This window comes from Chrysemys picta, chromosome 10 (assembly GCF_011386835.1).
Source record: "Chrysemys picta bellii isolate R12L10 chromosome 10, ASM1138683v2, whole genome shotgun sequence".
Taxonomy (NCBI): Eukaryota; Metazoa; Chordata; order Testudines; family Emydidae; genus Chrysemys; species Chrysemys picta.
The window spans coordinates 70838425-70856877 of NC_088800.1; the positions used below are offsets into that span (position 1 = coordinate 70838425).

The following is an 18453-nucleotide window of genomic DNA, read 5'->3' on the forward strand; positions in this document are numbered from 1 at the left end:
TTTAATTAATTAATTATTAGCTATTATTTTTATAAGAAACTCTCAACTTGCAGTTTCCATTCTGCATGAATTCCTGCTGGGGGTTAAGACCATTTCCCATTTATTGTCTACGTGTCCCTGACCTACCAACACTGTGCCCCAAGAACCACTGTTCACTTTCCCTACATGTTCTAGTAAGATCACTAGGATCACATTCTGAAGCCTCAGCGACCTGGAATAATGACCTGCCAGGAACACGGGCGGTGCTGACAGCAATTGTGTGCTCTTGTTAGACCTCCAGATCAAGGGCCATAGAGTGTGTGATGCACAAATTCATGAATGCTGCGTTAAGGGTATTTTAAAAATCCTGACATAAAAGGCCAAATCATGATCTAAATGCAACTGGTGCAAATCCTAAGTGACTTCACTTACATCAATGGAGTTTTCTTTGCCTATGATTGAACTACACAGATTTAATGGAAATCAGCTTCAGCCTTTGTGAGTCAGGTATGTAGAATCTTTGGAGACAAGGAACCCAGATGTTTCAGAAACAGCACCCTCCACTGGACCCAGGCTACCTGTGGTGAGCTAATTTAAGGGGAATGAGCCCATCAAGGTAGGGAGTTCAATAACGAAAGCGTGGGCCTGATAAAAGGCCATCAAGGGTACGTCTACACAGCAACAAAACAGCCCGAGACGAAGTCTATAAAATTGCACTGTAAACGTCAAGCTGGAGCCTGAGATCTAAGCCAAGGGGAGAGGTTTCATGTCAAGTTTATTTGTGTTTACTAAAGTATAATCCCAGAAAGGGAATTTTGTCTTACACCATTTTGGACTCTATGGAGTCCTTAAGGGGTCCTGAGAGGGGTCCACTCAGGCAAGGAGTTGGGGGGGCATGCCCTGTGACAGCACTGAAATATAATTTTTAATGGAGGTTGCTTAGCAGCAAGATAGCTATCCCTGTCTGTAGCTAGATACTTAGTCAGCTCCCATCACCACAGTATCAGAACGCCTTGCAAGTATTTTAAAATAGAAATAATCTATTTTCTTATTTCCCAGCCTGGAAGAGAAATAGTTTGATTTGCTTACAATGAGAGGGGGGGTGATTATTTTGTTTGGGTATGAAAGCAAGAGGCTCTCTGTGTGTCTAAATGTGTGAAGAAATTTTTGACAGAAAGCTACGTTGAGGAAATGAGCTATGCACATTGAGAGCTGGGTCATGTTCTGGCCCCACACCTAACACAGTTTGCAACCCCTGCAAACTGGCAGTTAAAGGGGATGTCGACATTTAACTACTTAGATGTTTGAAGGTCAAGTTTCCACATATTCAGGCAGCTCAAAATTCAGGTGCATCTCTGGTCATGCCTGCAGCTAAGGCCAATTTCATGCTTCAGCTAGGGTGACCAGATCACTGACATGAAATATCGGGATGTGGGGGGGGGGGGGGGGAGAGAGAGAGGAAGAGGGTTGGCGGAGAAAAAAACCCACCAAAGCCGTTTTGCAGGTGCCGGGGGAATTAGCAAGCCCCGGCCGCGCTGCGGCCACGTGTGCTGCCCTCCCCCCCCCAGGCACATTCGGCGCGTCCCGCCGCCCCCGCGGGGAAGGAGCCGCTGGAGAGCAGCCAAGCGGGAGAGGCGCGGGGCTCCGGACCCCGGCAGCGGCGGGGGAGAGCGGCTCAGTGCTGCGCAAGTGGCCATGTAAAGTTTATCGGCTCGGGGAGGACCCCGGCCGGCTCCTCGCCCTGCCCTGTAGGGGGGTAGCGTCCCCGCCCCGCGCCAACATGTCCCGCCGGCCACCGCAGGCCAGGTAAGGAGCCGAGTCCTCCCTCCCCCCTCGTCCTGGCTCCTCAGCTGAGCGGCATTCCTCCTCCCTGCCAGGCTTGCAGCTGTAATGCCGGCGCAAGCCTGGAGGGAGGGGGTGGGTGGTGGCCGGCTTCCAGTTCCTGGAGCTGGAAGCACTGGGCGGGCAGGCAAGGAGGCTGCTCCCCCACGAGGGAGACGGGGGGCTCAGCTGAGGAGCCAGGACAAGAGGGGAGGGGGGGACTCAGCTTCTTATCACCCCCCTACAGGGGCGAGGACCGGCCGGGGTCCACCCCAAGCCAATAAACTTTACATGGCCACTCGTGCGGCCCCGAGCCGCTCTCCCCCGCCGCTGCCGGGGTCCGGACCCTCCTGGGGGAGCAGCCCCCTTGCCTGCCCGGTGCCCGTACTAACCAGCTCCAGGAACTGGAAGCCAGCCTGCCGCCATTAGCCTGGGAGGGAGGAGGAATGCCACGTGCTTGGGGAAGAGGCGGGGCCAGGGCGGGGATTTGGGGAGGGAGCCAATGGGGGAAGGAGGGAGAGGAGTCGGGGTGGGGGTGGGGCGAGAGCCCTTCCCGGAGGGCAAAATTGCTTGTTTGTCCAGTGTCCCGACCGCACGTCAGTCAGGACGCGGGACAAACAAGCAAATATCGGGACAGTCCCGATAAAATCAGGACATCTGGTCACCCTAGCTTCAACCTATGAAGCTAACTGGAAAATTTAAAGGTTTGGCTCCTTATCATTACAATACCAGTGAAAAGCACCAATATCTCAGTGTCTTGATCATGTGATTTATTTTTTTGCAATTAAAATACACATCGTAATCACCACTCTAATATGGCCAGAGGTACTGAAGGCAGAAGGCCTACTCCATTAACTGTGATTGCTATGAGGCAGGGACAGGACTGAGAATGATTTTCAGTCAGGTTTTGTTTTTCCAAAAATTAAACCAGCGATAGGTGTGTTTTTTATCTAAGTCCCAACGTTCAGATATGGATGCATTTGTTTTTACAGAACTTTGTGCCATGGTGGTTTTGCTTTGCAAAATAAGGAGGGTTCAGATCCATTTTCCAAAACTTTGTGCATGTCAGTCAGATAAATGGTTCTGGTTTTGGCACATACCTATTTACAATCTTTATTTGTAGATAAAGGGCCATATTCATTACTGGCATAAGCAGGCACAACTCTGTTAATGTCAATGCATTGCTCCTGGTTACACCAGCAGGGTATTTGGCCCAGCATCGTGTTCTGGTTCAGTGGTATACTAAGCACATTTTCACTCAACTACAGTATCAAATAAAGTCTCACCAGTGAATATGCCCCACATAGAAAAGGTCTCTCCCTCATTCAAGAGTCCTACTATGAAGTGTGTAGAGGCACAGGCAAAGTAAAGCCTGTAGAATAGTCACTAATAGTCTGAGGCCTGGTTTACATTATGAGGTTAGGTCTAATTTAGCCATGTTAGGTCAATTTTATAATGAATGCGTCTACACAACCAACCCCGTTCCACTGACCTAAAGGGCTCTTAAAATCAACTGCTGTACTCCTCTCTGACGAGGGGAGTAGCGCTAAAATCAACCTTCCTGGGTCGAATTTGGGGTAGTGTAGATGCAGCGCTGTGCACTTCGATGGTATTGGCCTCCGGGAGTAGGGTGACCAGATGAAAGATGTGAAATATTGGGACGCGGGCACCGGCGGAGCAAAAAAAAAAAAAAAACCAACAACAACCACCACCAAGAGCCGAGGGAAAAACAAAAACAAAAAAAAAAGAAAAAAACAAGAGCTGCCGGAGCATAGGAAAAATTGGTGGGGGCTGAACACCCACTGGCAGCTCCATGCCCAGCCCCCCTCCCCTCCGCACCAGCTTGCCTTTGCTCCGCCTCCACCTCCCCTGAGCTGGGGGCCACGTCCTGCTTCTCCCCCTTCCTCCAGCACCTGTGCCGCCATTCAGCTGATTAGCGCAAGCCTGGGAGGGAGGGGTGAGGAGGAGGAATGCGGCGTGCTTGGGGAAGAGGTGGGTCCAGGGCAGGAATTTGGGGAGGGATCCAATGGGGTAGGTGGGGGCCGAGTTGGGGCGGGGGGGGGCACGAGCCCCCTCCGCCTGTGCGCTGGAGGGCAAAATACCGGGACAATTCGCTTCCCGACAGAACATCGGTCGGGACGCGGGACAAACAAGTAAATATCGGGACAGTCCCGATAAAAACAGGACATCTGGTCACCCTATCCAGGAGCTATCCCAGAGTGCTCCAATGTGACCGCTCTGGACAGCACTTTCAACTCTGCTGCACTAGCCAGGTACACAGGAAAAACACCGGGAACTTTTGAATTGTATTTCCTGTTTGGTCAGCGTGGTGAACTCAGCAGAACAGGTGACCAGATGTAGCATAGTGATGGAATAGTGACAGATTACACTATTTCACTGTTACACTTCACTAGCCATTAGTGTCCATGTATTCTGTGTCACAAAATGGTACCTAAAACTAGGGGTGCTGGAACAATTTTTATAGTGGGGATCCTGACAGTCATTGAACCAAACTGCAAACCCTGTATATGATGGAAACCACTTCAAGCCGGGCGGGCAGCTGCACCCTAAGCACCCAGCACCTATGCCTAAAACAAGCATCTATCACCAACAGCGACACAGAATTTCATGGACGCGCTAGGTCTTCTCATCAAGTTGTAATGGCTTAAAAAAGGAATAAATATCCTTAAACACAAACAGAAGGAATCTTTTTCAATAATATGTGGATGTTCAAAACCAAACCACCAACAACAAAACCCAAACCAGAAATATTCTGCAAAAATTCAGATGCAATTAAATCTCCCTTGAATCTTCCTTGGGGAGGGTGGGGAAAAGAGGGGTGAAACAGGTTTGTTTTACTACTGGGCAGTGTAATTAGATTATTATTTTAGCCAAAGCAGTTTCTATTGAGCAGAAGTTAATTAGAGCCCTGGGGTAAAATTTTCAAAACCACCTAAGTGATTTAGGAGCCTACAGGCCAGGTGTCATAAGCAGTTGGGCATCTAAAGATGCAGATACAGCTAGGCACCTACTGGAGTTTTGATAAGCGCCTAGGTACCCAATTTCCATTGAAATCAGGCACCCATCTGAATCTTTATGCAGCTAAATATCTTGGAAAATCTGGCCCTAAATCCCTATTAAAAATGGGACTTGGACACTTTAAAAGCTGTACCCTCAGACTCTATTGAGAAATGGCACCATGAGAAGTGGAGCTAGCCAGACTGAAAGCTACAAACAATTTAGAAGTAAAGGATTTCACTGACTGTCACATAGACATACCAAAAGTTATAGCCAGATCCTGCAATGCGCAATTATACAGTGCCAAAAAGCAAAAATGGCACAAGCTCCCTTCCCCCCTCCCCCCCCCCCCCCCCCCCCGCTTTACAGCACATCCCTTTAAGAGCGCTCTGCTGTATTTTACATTTTAGGGTGCAGCAAGAGGATTCCTGCTATGCCTCCATTTTAAGAGCAATCTCCCCGCTTCACCTCCTATTGTTTGTTACACAGACTCATGTTTAGAATGTAAACTCCTTGGGGCAGGGCCCATGTTTGTGTTTCTCACTGTGCTTGCACAGTGCCTAGCACAATGCAATTACTAGCTATTATTTACATTATAACAGTGTTCTGCTGCCTCAGTCAGAAGCAGGGCTCCACTGGGCTCCGTGTTGTACAGCCATAAAGAAGACATTTCTTGCTCCAATCGTTTACAATCTAAATAGGCACAGCATGGAGTGTCAGAGGAAGAAGAGAAGTGGGACAGCAATAGGATCACATGGTTGCATATATTCCCTTACTGAAGTTATCAAAAGATTATTGTTTTATATCAGGTAAGTGAAGAAAAGATGTTAATGAGTTACTAACAGGCCATTTGCCTGGGAGGGACTAGTGCTTTGGGGGCCATCTGGACAATACTGCAATGCAAATATTATTAATATTAACAACATTAATACTTATTAACTAGCTTACAGACATGAACGACCACATTTCTTGGATTCTAAGAAGTTTCTTTCCACTTTATAATGAAGTGTCTTTTGGAAAATGATCAAAACTCAGATTAAAAAAGTATAGCCTGGCAAGTTCCAGCATCGCTCTTGACTGAGGTGAGTAGGTATCTTTACATCCCCAACACTGGCATCCACAAGTGCACTTGGAGGTATTAATCTCTAGGGTTTAAAACTCCCTTTTTGCTTGCTTGTGTACTTGGTAGGCAATGATCCTATGGCTCCACTTGAAATTAACTGCCTATAATTCTGGTGTCCAGGCCAAATTCCATCTTTCCTTTAGTAAGAGACACATGACAATTAACACGTACTATTCTTTAATAGCTGTTGTGTTTGTCTGCATAGAGCCAATCCATGGTCTGTGTGGAATTAACCAGCTGATAGCACTGGGGGCTGTCTATCAAGTGCACAAAAGGCTAAGAGAATAAAAACACCGTGCATTTCTACCACGCTTTCATTTTTGGATCGAAGTGACTATATAGCTTTGAATGGCTGCTGAAATTTATTAGGTCTCCTTCCTTCTTCTGACTCTTTTGTCAAGTTCTCAAAATAAGTTTCAGGCGTCACTTTTGCTCACGCTTGAAAAATACCTTGTAAACATTTCTGATCAGTGTCATCATGGTGCTGTCTATTTCTTTTGCAATATTTGAAACATCCCACTGTACAGCTGGAGGCGTCGCGTGTAGCATTTCAGTTCTGGGATGGCATCTACTGCTGTTCAGATGATTGTGCCTATGACTGTCCAAGCTAATTCTACGTCATCCAGGAGAGTGCCAAGTGTGTCTAATTTGTTTTTCCACTGAGACAGATTAGCAAGTGCTGAATTTTCACAGATACCTTGTGCTTTATGTCTCATGAGGGGCACACTTTTATGTTAAAATAGAGGAGTAACTGGCATTTTAGCAACAAAGTGATGATGGTGAGCATTTGTCAGGGCTTATGCACCTCTGTAGACCCAGTATGACCTTACTATGCTACGATTCTGATCAATATGTGGTCCAGTTTCTCCCTCATCCACCCATCGTTGAATATCCAGGTTTCCTGCCAGATATCTAAGTGCCTGAACCAACAGCCAGTGTTGGTAATGCTATGAAAAGCACAAAAGAAGAGTAATCTCACAAAGTTGTCATTTATTGTTCCAGAGGAAAATGGCCCAAGAATAGTTTTGAAGCCATTTCTGGGACAACTTGGTGCAGCGTTCATATTTACGAGTACAATAAGTTCGTCGTGCAGTGGAACAGATTCGTCACAGCTGCTAGCTGCTGATAAAATTCATCTTCATTAGCATCTGTAGCTTCCTCAATGGGAGCATGGGCTACACTGATGGACAGCTGTCCATGGCGATGTCTCAACCTGGCATATAACAGTCGATCAGAAATAGGGTGCTATGTTGTAAGTCAACCATACTAAGGTTCAAACTCATGGTTCATCTATGTATAGGTAGATCCAATGCTGTGCTTAAACAGGATGGCTACAATTCATATTTTCAATCCAAAGCTAGAGAGAATCATATGATAGGTGGGGGGGGGGAGTGGGGTATACGCGTGGAGGGGGAATTTGCAGAAATGAGACTTGCATAAAGGGAAAGAGACATTCATTTGTCGGCGTTGTCTGTGCAATGTTGCACATTCAACTCTCATTAAAAGTAATGGGAACTGTATGCACGTCCCACCATAGTACACTGAAAACTATGCAGTTTAAATAAATGGACACAAGAAAAATATACGCAAAAGTCTTCTTGCTCTAAGGCTATATCTGCACTGGAGCTGGAGTTGTAATTTCCAGTTTGGGCGGATATATCTGCGCTAGCACTGAGCAAGCTAGCTCACTAGAGACAGAAGTATATCCAGGGCTGCCTGGGGGGTGGGAGAGGCTAGCCACCTCAAGTACATACCTAGGGTTTCAGATGGGAGTGTATTGTGGGGGCTAGCCTCTCCTGCCACCCACACAGCTGCAGCTATGCTGCTAATTTTAGCGGGCTAACTCAATCAAACCTAGCAGTGGGACATCCATTACACCTCCCAGCTCGAGTATAGGCGTATCCTAAATCAAATAGTGTGTCACTTCTGAATTTATCACCAACTGCACAGAGTGCGCCAGGATCCTCAGCTGGCATAAGCTGGCGTTGCTCCACTGAATTCAATGAAACGATGCCAGCTTAAGACAGCTATGGAACTCGTCCAATACCTGAAGCCACTGACATGGTTTATTTTAAATTATTGAAGATGATCTAGCTACTGGCTGGCCTGGGTGCTTTTACAGATCTACATACCTTCATGGTATCACTAGCCACCCATCGCAGCATGATTACTTTCCTTTTTAATTGGCTCTTTTCTCATCAGCAAATTTAATTAACTGACTTAAGGGATGCTAGAGCAAGCAAGACCTAAAAGAAAAAAAGGAGGTGGCTTTAGTTCCTGTTGTGCATACATGCAAAATAACCAAAGGATTTGGGTTCCGCTCCTCTCATTTTCAGACAGAAATTCAGCTCCGATAATGATAATCTGCACTTCTAGATCATCTTCCACTTGAGGATCTCAAAGTACTTCGCAAGCATGAACCAATTAAGCCACACAATACCCCAGTGATCCAGGGAAGGCAATGTAGGGAACACTCACCCAACAGAGAAATGCAGCCACCCTTGGAGTAGTCACAGCTGCTTACCTTTATTTATTTAAAAGCACACACAGACATAACATGAAATTGGGCTAAATTTTCTACTGGTTTAAACGAATGCAACTGCATTGATGTCAATGGAGTTTTGCCAGTTTACACCAGCAAAGAATTTGGCCCAGAGCCCTTACCATCACCAAGTCCACTGGACTAGGTTATTTCCATGATATTGCTTCGGATATCTGTTCTCCACTTGCTTCTATGTGGCCATATAGGATTCCTTCTTCACCACTCTTCATAATAGGTTTTGATACCCCTTGCTAGCACGGAGTAGGACAATGGAAAGGCAGCGTAGTCTTGTGGCTAGGGGATGAGAGCAGGTTCTAATACTGGTTTCGTAACGGACCTGTGGTGTAATCTTGGGCAAATCAGTTCACCCTCTGTACCTCTGCTTCCCCTTCCACCCTTTGTCTGTCTCATCTATAGACTGTAAGCTCTGCAGGGAAGATGCCGTCTCTCACCATTGGTTCGTATAGCACAATGGGGCCCTGATCTTGGCTGGAATCTCTAGGCATAACTGCAATATCACCAGCAGCAGGGCTACTCAGAGTGATATATTACTCAACATGAGGAAGGTTATCAGAATCTGGCCCTATCGATCTCGCCAAGTACTGTGTACTCCATGACACTGTGTTTTGATGATGCAGTAGATAATCACAGGTCCGTGATTTCAACAATGAATATTTTGTGCCCTCTGGTACAAACAACCCTGTGATGTGATCATTTCAAATATTATCAGTTAAATCTTACTGCTACGTAACACCATGTGATAGTTTATTTTTATGAATCAGTTAGCTTCTGATTGACTCATTTAAAAAAAAATATCCATAATAAAAGGTCAGCCATCCAACCATCTAATACCAACTTCATTTGTTCTAATGAATTGTGTTGTATTTTATTCCTTGTTCCTGATTATAGGGAGCTGGTATTTTGTAGGTAAGCACCGGAGTATTTCACTCCTGCAGAAAGAGATCACCTGGCTGAAGATTCCAGGAACAAAATCATCATTACACATGAAAGGGAACATTCAAGATGGCGTGCATGTAAAGTCATGCTTAAATATAGCCTTTTTGCTGTGGAAATTTCTGTGCATGAAGGGCAAGATTTAAAATGCTGATCAGCATCACATTTGTTATGAAATGTTTGGAAACAAGCTAATGGATTGAATTTCAGCTGTTTATACTGACTTGACAGCCGTTTCTGGCATGTAAGAAACACAGAGTTTTACAATAATATTGTCTTTTGGGTGCAGATTCTCTTTTGAATGGCTCAGAAACATTGTTGGAACATTACAAAAAAAGAAAAAAAATCCTTCTCTCTTTTCCTTTAATTCACGGGAGCATAAACTCCGCTCATGGCCCTTGCTTGGTTGCAGGACTGGGGCACATCAAGTTTCAGGGTCTCTACAAGGCTGCAGAAGAGGCTGTCCACAGTGGCAGCCCCTGTTCTCCCTCAGTTCTAGGGCCTGTTCACTCCTGCTCCTCCCAGAGACCACAATGCCAAAAAGGGGGCAAGTGGGGTGAAGAGCAGATGGACTCATGGCCACGGAGGGAGCAATCAACTGCATCCCAACGTCTGGGGCAAAATGCACCCCCTATACAGCACTGGGAGAGATAGTGCTCCTCCAGGGACCGTTTGGCTCCACACTGCCCTCTGCACCACAGTGGCATGAATGCTACCATCTAGCCCAATGTAACAACTGGGACTGAATCCTATTTGCATTATAATTTTTAGCAAAGGCATTGCCACCATTCACAAAATCAAGTTAACACAGAGAATGCTGGGGATGAATTTTGCTCTTGGTTACCCCAGTGAAACTGCACTGGCGCAGATGAAAGCAGAATTTGGTTTTTAATGTTTCTGAGCATGGCATTTAAAAGTGGAAATGAAAGTTAAAATACAATTCAAAACAACTTTTTTTTGTATTCTTGAATTTGATATTTTCTCCTCCTGGTAATGAAAGCATGTATTAAAATATGAACAACAGAAATGGTCTTTATACAACTCTGTTCTTTTCTACAACTTGTTTGCCCACAGAAATATCATTCAAACCCCTACTACTGAAAACAATTGGGAGAGTGGACTGCTCAGTAGATGAATAGTGAGCTATGCAGCCTTTCACTTCTAGGTTACTAGTTCAAATCTGACTAAGGTCAGCAGAGACCAAAATTCCCACCATCCAATGGCAGTTCAGTGGCCCACTGAGATGAGCTAGTGGTCTCTGCCCGATTCTTAGTGAACAGACGTCCATACCATAAAATCATCACAACAGGCACCGTATCAGCTGACTTGGGTTTGTGGAGCTATAAAATTGCAATGTAGACATCCAGGCTCAGGCAGGAAGCCCTGATGTGGGGTCCCAGGGCTCAGGCTATAGCCCAAGCCCAGACATCTACATTACCATTTCATAGCCCCGCCGCCCAAGCCTGCGGCAGCTGACACAGGCCAGGTGCCGGTGTTTTTTTTGAAGTCTAGACATACCCTTTGCTGGAAGTCTCAGCCAACAAGCCAAGGGTTGAAGAGGCAGGAAAATACAAACTACCTTCTTCATTCCTTTTGCTACAATAGAAAACCCATAAAAGCAGATGCTTCAGGTCTGGGTTAAGACACTTTGAAAGGTAGCGCCTGGAAGCCTGCACTGCCACTACTTGTGCTGCATGTACTGTGCAACTACTAAGAAGGCTTCAGTTTCCAGTTACCCTGTGTCTGCCCCTAGAAACTTCTTAAATGTTTTTCCGCAATAATGCATCTTTTCCAGTGCTATCAACCATGTAAGCCACAGCATAGACCAGGAGCAGTCATTTTTACCACTATGTTATCTAACCCTGCTCTGAGAAACTTTTCTGTGTGTCAATTTCCATTGCCTGTTTCCATAATTGAAGTAAGAAAATACCAAATTCAAGAATGCGAATAAAAACCCACCAAAACGCCTGGACATTTGTTATCAATCTCTTTTCAGAGTGTTACAAAATCCGAACAGTCAACAATAAATCTCAGCACTTACTTTGGAAGCTCAGTACCTTAATAGTGTCCCTTTAAAAATACAGGCATAAACAAATCAATTTATATCACAGCGGTACAATGGGTTAGCACAAGACATGTGCACAATCCTCAAAGTGAAAATTATGTTGAGTCCCAAAATGAGTATTGTTTTAAGTCCTAGGCTGATCATCAGATACTTCTTTCTACCTGTCTCTCATTCCTCTGACTTCTCCATGAAGCACTTCAGGACCCAGTTCAATTAGCCTGCCTCTCTCCTCAGTGGAAATGCTTTCCCAGTAGCACCAATTAAGAATGAAACTGACAAGGTGAGTTCCTAGACAGTTCCATACTACAGGTGACAACACCAGGAAAGCTTCTGTGCAGAGAAGCGTGATGCTAATTAAGCTCCTCTAGAAATGACAGAGCTGATTGTCCCATAAACGTTAGCTTGCTGAAAAAGAGGAAGATACTGCGTAGGCTAAAGTGCATGCATGGTGCAGCTGATTTGTTTACCTCTGAGACAGCCAAGATAGCATCAATTCAATAGCAAGAATGCTTTTACCTGTAAATACTAAGCTGGCATTTTCCAGTTCTTCTTGTGGAACCTTGAAACTGAAGGACTCGTTGTAGAAAGGATCTATTGTAGCCTTCATGCAAGAGGTTTTCTTGGTTTTGGCTAATTTTAATCCATGAACCAGCTGAATTTTCACAAAGGGATCTGAAAGAAACACAAACACAATTCCAGCTTTACAGTTGCAGCTAGTCCATGTTTCTGTCTCAGAAAGATTCTGCACAGTTGGGACCAAAGTGTGGAGCGGCACGGTGCAGGAAAAGAGCACTTGGGCAGGATCTGGACTGTCAAGGTACCAGGTGACTTGCAGTGAAGATGTACAAGTCTCAGGCAGCAAAATTCAGAATGTTTCTGTTGATTCTGCATGGAGTGCAACGAATGGCGACCTTGACAGAAGCCAGGTATGTTGGTCTCACTGACACATGTCAATAGTCTGACAACAGCAGCAGCTGAAGTAGGGAGTCAGGGAAATATATCGTGAGGGAGAGAATCACCAGCTGCTAGAATGATGAAATCGACCTTTCCCCATACTCAGGTAAAGCAGGTGCGGGGTGAGTAGACATTGTCAAAAATCACACAGCATAACAAGTTTTGCAGAATTAAACCGCCTTTATATTTAACATTCACACAACACTTTGTGTCTGCAAAGCACAGCACGAACATTGAGAAATAATCCTAAACCACAAAAGCAGAGGCAGGGACAGCATTTGGAAATTCCTGGTTCCCAATCTTATGCTTCAACCAGTAGACTTGGACTCTCAATGTTTGATTTATATATATATATTTTTTAAAACATATATTAGAGCTATTCAAAGCCATGCATTAATTTTAGTGGAACCGAGTGTCCAAATCACTTAGGTGGAATCAAAAATGGCAGCCTAACTATACAGGACAACTTTAGAGCACACACAAACATGCAGGCGTGATCTGAGAAATACACTGCCCATTACCTGAACCTTGGCTCATATCTGTCTGAAGAAGTTGTTTCGCTCGAATAATGTCTACGTTCAGTCGTCCTGCACTGGGAAGGTAATTTAGTGATAGCAGCAGTTCTCCCAACTCGACTTCGTTCTACAGGGAAAAGGAAATATGAGATTACACAACTGCAAAGTCAGATCGAGAGACAACTGCAATTCAACCAACAAAAACAGATCCCCTAATTGATTGAAATGGCAGAAAAACATGTAAAGTCACATTCCATTTTCATCATCTTCAAGAACCACTTGGGGCCTTGCACTGAATAAGGTAAAAATAAGGATACTATCCCCTGCTAATAGGTTTGCTTCACTATATTATACTTCAATCACTGAACATGGTTCCGTTTTAAAACTGCCATCATTACTCTGTAGTGAGCCTGTGACAGAGTGCTGGGAACCAAGAGCTGAGCCAGCACTCTGGTCACTTAAACACCAATTAATTCTCCCCAGGGCCTAATTAGTGGATTACAATGGGTCTGGAGGAGGAGCAATGAGGAAATTGGCCCATTAACCCAGGAGGTATAAGAAAGCACAGGAAGGCAGTGCAGGAGGGAGAATGAGAACCAGTCTCTGGAGAGAGAATGCTCTCTCCTCAGCAGAGACCTGAGGAGGAGAAACTGAAACTGTATCTAATATGATGTGTGGAACAGTAAGGTGATGGGAAGAGCAAATGTGAATAAACTGCACTGGGGTGTTTAGCAGCTGAAGGGCCCTCGTCTGCATAGAGAGAGCGAAGACAGGAACAGGTTGTCACCCTGTCAGAACTGTTTTAACAGGATGCACAAGGAGGAGGAATCTCAAGAGCTGTAATTTTTCTTGCTTGCATTTGAAGTTTTTCCGTCTAGTTCTAATCTTAATAATTGAACATGACTGATCTGCTGCTAACATACAAAATACGGGCCCAATCTTGAAAAACAGCCCCACGCAGAACTACCACTGACAACTCTGGAAATTCTGGGCACAGAATGCTTAGAGAATCAGACTCTACAGGATTAAGTAGCATTTCCTTTGTGATATAAACTGACAATAGGGAGGAAATTCAGAGGTGGCATTCACTTAACGAACTTGTGCCCTTATTCCCTGATATTGCAGCATGTCATGCAGTTATCTGTGAGCCAGGCTTACCTGTGTCCTTGCTATTCAGCAGACTGTGTCCTGACCTTAGCTTTATATAAGCATAGCTGTTTATCCATTAATCCCCCTTTTGTTGACTTAATTGAAACAAGTAAAAGAAAAAGTGTCTGAGAGCTGATATTACTAAAAGCTGCATAAAAGCGATGGCTTAAAATACTAATGATTGACATGCACTGCCTTTGAAGCTTCCTGATGCATGAGTGTGATGGAAATACATATCCAGTGAGCACCATTGTTGGTTTTACATTCACCTTTCCGATACCTGCAATAACCATAGTATCTTTCTATTCTCACCACCAGAGCTGAGCCCACCCCAAAAACTCCCACATCCAAGCACTGGAGAAGTTCAGACCCAGGTCCAGATCTGATCTGTGTGGCCCATCTCAGCAAGGAATAGGAGAAACAATGGTACCACAATCACTACAGAAAGGACAAGGGCACCCACAGCATGAGATGTTATAAACCACAAGTGGACACAAATGACAACAGCAATTAGTATTGTGGTAAATGTCTGTCACAAACCTGAAACTAGGGGCAAGTTTACCAAAGTATACAAACCCAGGTCAAGTTTCAGGTAAACCCGGGCAGGGCTCTGAACAAACTGGGGCTTAGATTCCAGTGAAATTAGCCAGTTAATCATTTTTCGGGGGAAACTAGGCAAAATGTAGCAGTTCCAGATGAGTGTGGCTCTGCATTTCGGTCTGAAATGAACCATAACACTCAGAACAAAACTCGAGCAGGAGAGCTCTCTTCAGAAGTAAATAAAGCCTCAGGATTCCTTCTAGGTTTGGGAAGGACCCTCCATTTCCTGCCACCCTCACCCATCCTCAGCTGGGAAACTCTGATCCTCCTGTGGCCTGCAGCAGGACATCACAGAGGTGGCTGCTGCTTCTTAATACAGGCCCTTTCTTTTACTTCCCTCATTAAAGATCCTAGGGCACAAGATGAGTAGGAGCCATTGAATCTGGTATTCTGGTCCAATCCCAACTCTGGTAATTACATTCTGCCCACCCAGATTCCCCTGCAGTAGTTTCTCTTCTATATTGTTCTTATTGACTTTTCAGGACTACATGACAGAGATGCATTTGGTACACAGGTGAACACATGGTAGATTGAGCAAAGCTCTGCGCTTCAGATCTGAATTGAATATGGCATTCTTTTCCACTTTATATCCTAAATTGATGTGTAGCGTCACTGTGGGTTAATTAAATAATTGTCTGGTTCCACCCTAGAGGTGGCTATATTTCAGTAGTGAGTAAAATAATTCCTGTGTATTTAACCCCACATTCTCCATTCTGCTAACACAAGCTGAGTTAGTGACCACAGTGGAAACAAGCCAGGTGTTGTGGGAGTATTTGCCTCAGCCCCCTGATTGCACAGTGACCTGTCCACTGTATGTCTGTGGGTCAAAGCTGGGAGGGGGACTGGCTGGCCTGGGAGGGAGAAGATGGGTTGATGACATCATCTCCTCTCAAACCTGCATAAACTCCTTCGGGGGGAGAGGGGGAAATAGTATTTGGAGCAGCAACCAACAGGAAGACTATGGTAGCAGCGCCTATGGCGGAGGGATTTTCTGGCAATGCCCACAGCCCTGCTTTATGACTAGGGTGAGGGACAAAAGGTTAACCCGGAAGATTTAGGCAGACAAAACATTACGTGACCTGGCACTGCTCATTTTCATTAAACAACTAGAACATACAAAATTAACATGGCACACATGAAACAGATCAGTAACTGGCTAACTGCTGCTGGCATACTATGCCTATGTCTTTGGTGTCCACCACTGAAGAAGGCTGTTGATAGTTTGGAGAGGGCTAGAGAAGAACCACAAGAATGTTTAAATGATTATTTTTACTGCCTTTTAATGACAGACTCAAGGAGTTCAATCTATTTAGCCTAACACAGAAGGTTATGGGGTGACGATCACAGTCTCTGGGTACTTACATGGGAAGCAAACAAACAAACATTTGATAACGGGCTCTTCAATCTAGCACACAAAGGGATAACAAGATCCAATGGCTGGAAGTCAAAGACAGACAAAATCAGTCTGGATTAAAGGTGTAAATTTTTAACACCTAAGGGTAATTAGCCAATGGAACAATTTACCAAGGGTTGTGACGGATTCTCCATCACTGGCAATTTTTAAATCAAGATTGGATTTTTTTTTTAAAAAAGATCTGCTCTAGGAATTATTTTGGGGAAGTTCTATGCCCCGTGTTACACAGGAGGTCAGGCTATGTAATTACAGTGGTCCCTTCTGACCTTGGACTCCATGCTCAAAGAAATACAAAAGGGAGTTTCCGGTCACAGAGCCTGGTTCAGTCAATGGGCTATGCAAGGTGAGTGTGCTGCACTACGTAACAGACCTAGCTAGGCAACTGAAGTTGCTGAGTGACAGTCAGTCTGGGAAGACCCTGCCCATTGCATAGGTTAAGGCGATAAACTTGGGGATGGCCAAGCAGGTCAGAGAAATCAAACAGGGGGATAAGTCAAACCTAAAATCTGAGGCGATGGAAAGTATCAGACTTAATGAGTCTCCCTGAACAGATGCCCTGATCCTGAACCCTCATCATTACTTCCTTATCCTGATTACAATAGATGGCAATATAAATAGATGCAGCACACACACACTCCAAATTAACTATTCACCATTCTCCATTTCTTCCCACAGTGAACTTCATTCTTGTTTTACCTAAAAGAAAGATGAAGAAAGCCCCCCACCCCACCCCACCCACGCACTTCCTCTTGTCGGCCTTAAGGAATTTACACATCATAACTGTGATACTAAGCCCTGGTCTACACTGGGGGGGGGGGGGGGGAATCGATCTAAGTTACACAACTTCAGCTACGTGAACAACGTAGCTGAAGTCGATGTACTTAGATCGACTTACTACGGTGTCTTCACCGCGGTGAGTTGACTGCTGCCGCTCCCCCATCGATTCTGCTTGCACCTCTCACGGCGCTGGAGTACAGGAGTCAACAGGAGAGAGCTCAGGGATTGATTTATCGCATCTAGCCTACACACAACAAATCAATCCCCGCTGGATCGATCGCTGCCCACCGATCCGGCTGGTAGTGAAGACATACCCTAAGAGGCTAGCATTGTATTCTGAATCTTCATTACACAGGTAATTCCCTCTGGTCAGGAAGGCACTGCCCATGGGAGATCTAAGTCTGAAAATATACACACTGTACTCTGCACCAAGGGTAGGTCCAAACCCTACCTAAGCACACGACTGTGCCCAGTCTCAGCACTGAACAGGCAGCTGAGTGGGTGTTATGATAGAGGTGTTTAGAAAAATTAGTGGAAATGTACTGTCTTTACCAGACGATTTTTCCCAGCCAGTTTCTTATTGATATTGTGCATGTGCTCGGGGAACTACTGCCAACCATCTGTGAGATGAGCCCAAGCCCTTAATAGCTGGCTTAAGCTAGCAGAAAAGCCTTAGGCATATTATTAAGGATAGTTGATGCCTTCCTTTTGGAGAGCAACACACCATCCATGCTTCAACAAATACTGTCTAGCCCCTTGCTCAAAAAGTCATCATTGCTTGTGGGGCACCTAGGCAATTGTAATATCCTGATCCCTAACCCTTTCCTAGTACCACAGCAACCCTTAGGGTAGCTGATTATCTACTTGCTTACACATGGCTGATGTAGACAGTAGCTTGACACTGGGTCGCTCCCAACGTGGGTCTTTACACTCTATGAAATCAGTTGTGGATTAGTCTCACAGACAGAAAAAATTTCCCAGACATCACTGCACTTCATCTGATCACTGCACCACAGAACAGGCTGCTGCCACTTAGGACAAAGTCTATTGAACGGCTGATTCTGAATCCTGGCAGACCAGTCACAGGTTGGCATGTAGGGTATAAAACAGTGGTGGGCAACCTGCGGCCCGTCAGGATAATCCGCTGGTGGGCCGCGAGACAGTTTGTTTACATTTGCACGGCCGCCCGCAGCTCCCAGTGGCCATGGTTCGCCCTTCCCGGCCAATGGGAGCTGCGGGAAGTGGTGTGGGCTGCAGGGACGTGCTGGCCACCACTTCCCGCAGCTCCCATTGGCCAGGAACAGAGAACTGCAGCCACTGGGAGCTGTGGGCAGCCGTGCAAATGTAAACAAACTGTCTTGTGGCCTGCCAGCGGATTACCCTGACGGGCGTGTGTGGCCCCTGGGCGGCAGGATGCCCGTCACTGGTGTAAAAGGTCCATACTGTCTATGAGACCATCTGCATAATTCTGAATCCTGTGACTACCAGTGATTTCATGTACAAATTTAATCTGAATCAGGCATTCTTCCATCCCTATTAACA

The 18453-nt window shown here is 45.4% G+C and overlaps 1 protein-coding gene across 16 annotated transcripts in view; it reads right to left on the reverse strand.

Moving 5' to 3' along the window:
* The window catches only part of SYT17 (synaptotagmin 17), a 76152-nt gene that overhangs the window by 21158 nt on the left and 36541 nt on the right, over window positions 1–18453 (reverse strand). For 12 of the 16 annotated variants that reach the window (XM_005307188.5, XM_008173028.4, XM_065558926.1 and 9 more), the window contains 2 exons: window positions 12978–13098; window positions 12019–12174 (listed from right to left, as the gene is read on the reverse strand). In XM_005307188.5, the coding sequence (XP_005307245.1) occupies window positions 12019–12174; window positions 12978–13098 (277 nt within the window). Of the gene's footprint in view, window positions 1–8605; window positions 8778–8823; window positions 11908–12018; window positions 12175–12977; window positions 13099–18453 lie in introns of those variants that run through there. The other 4 variants (XR_010590852.1, XR_010590851.1, XR_010590850.1 and 1 more) reach the window with 2 other exon arrangements.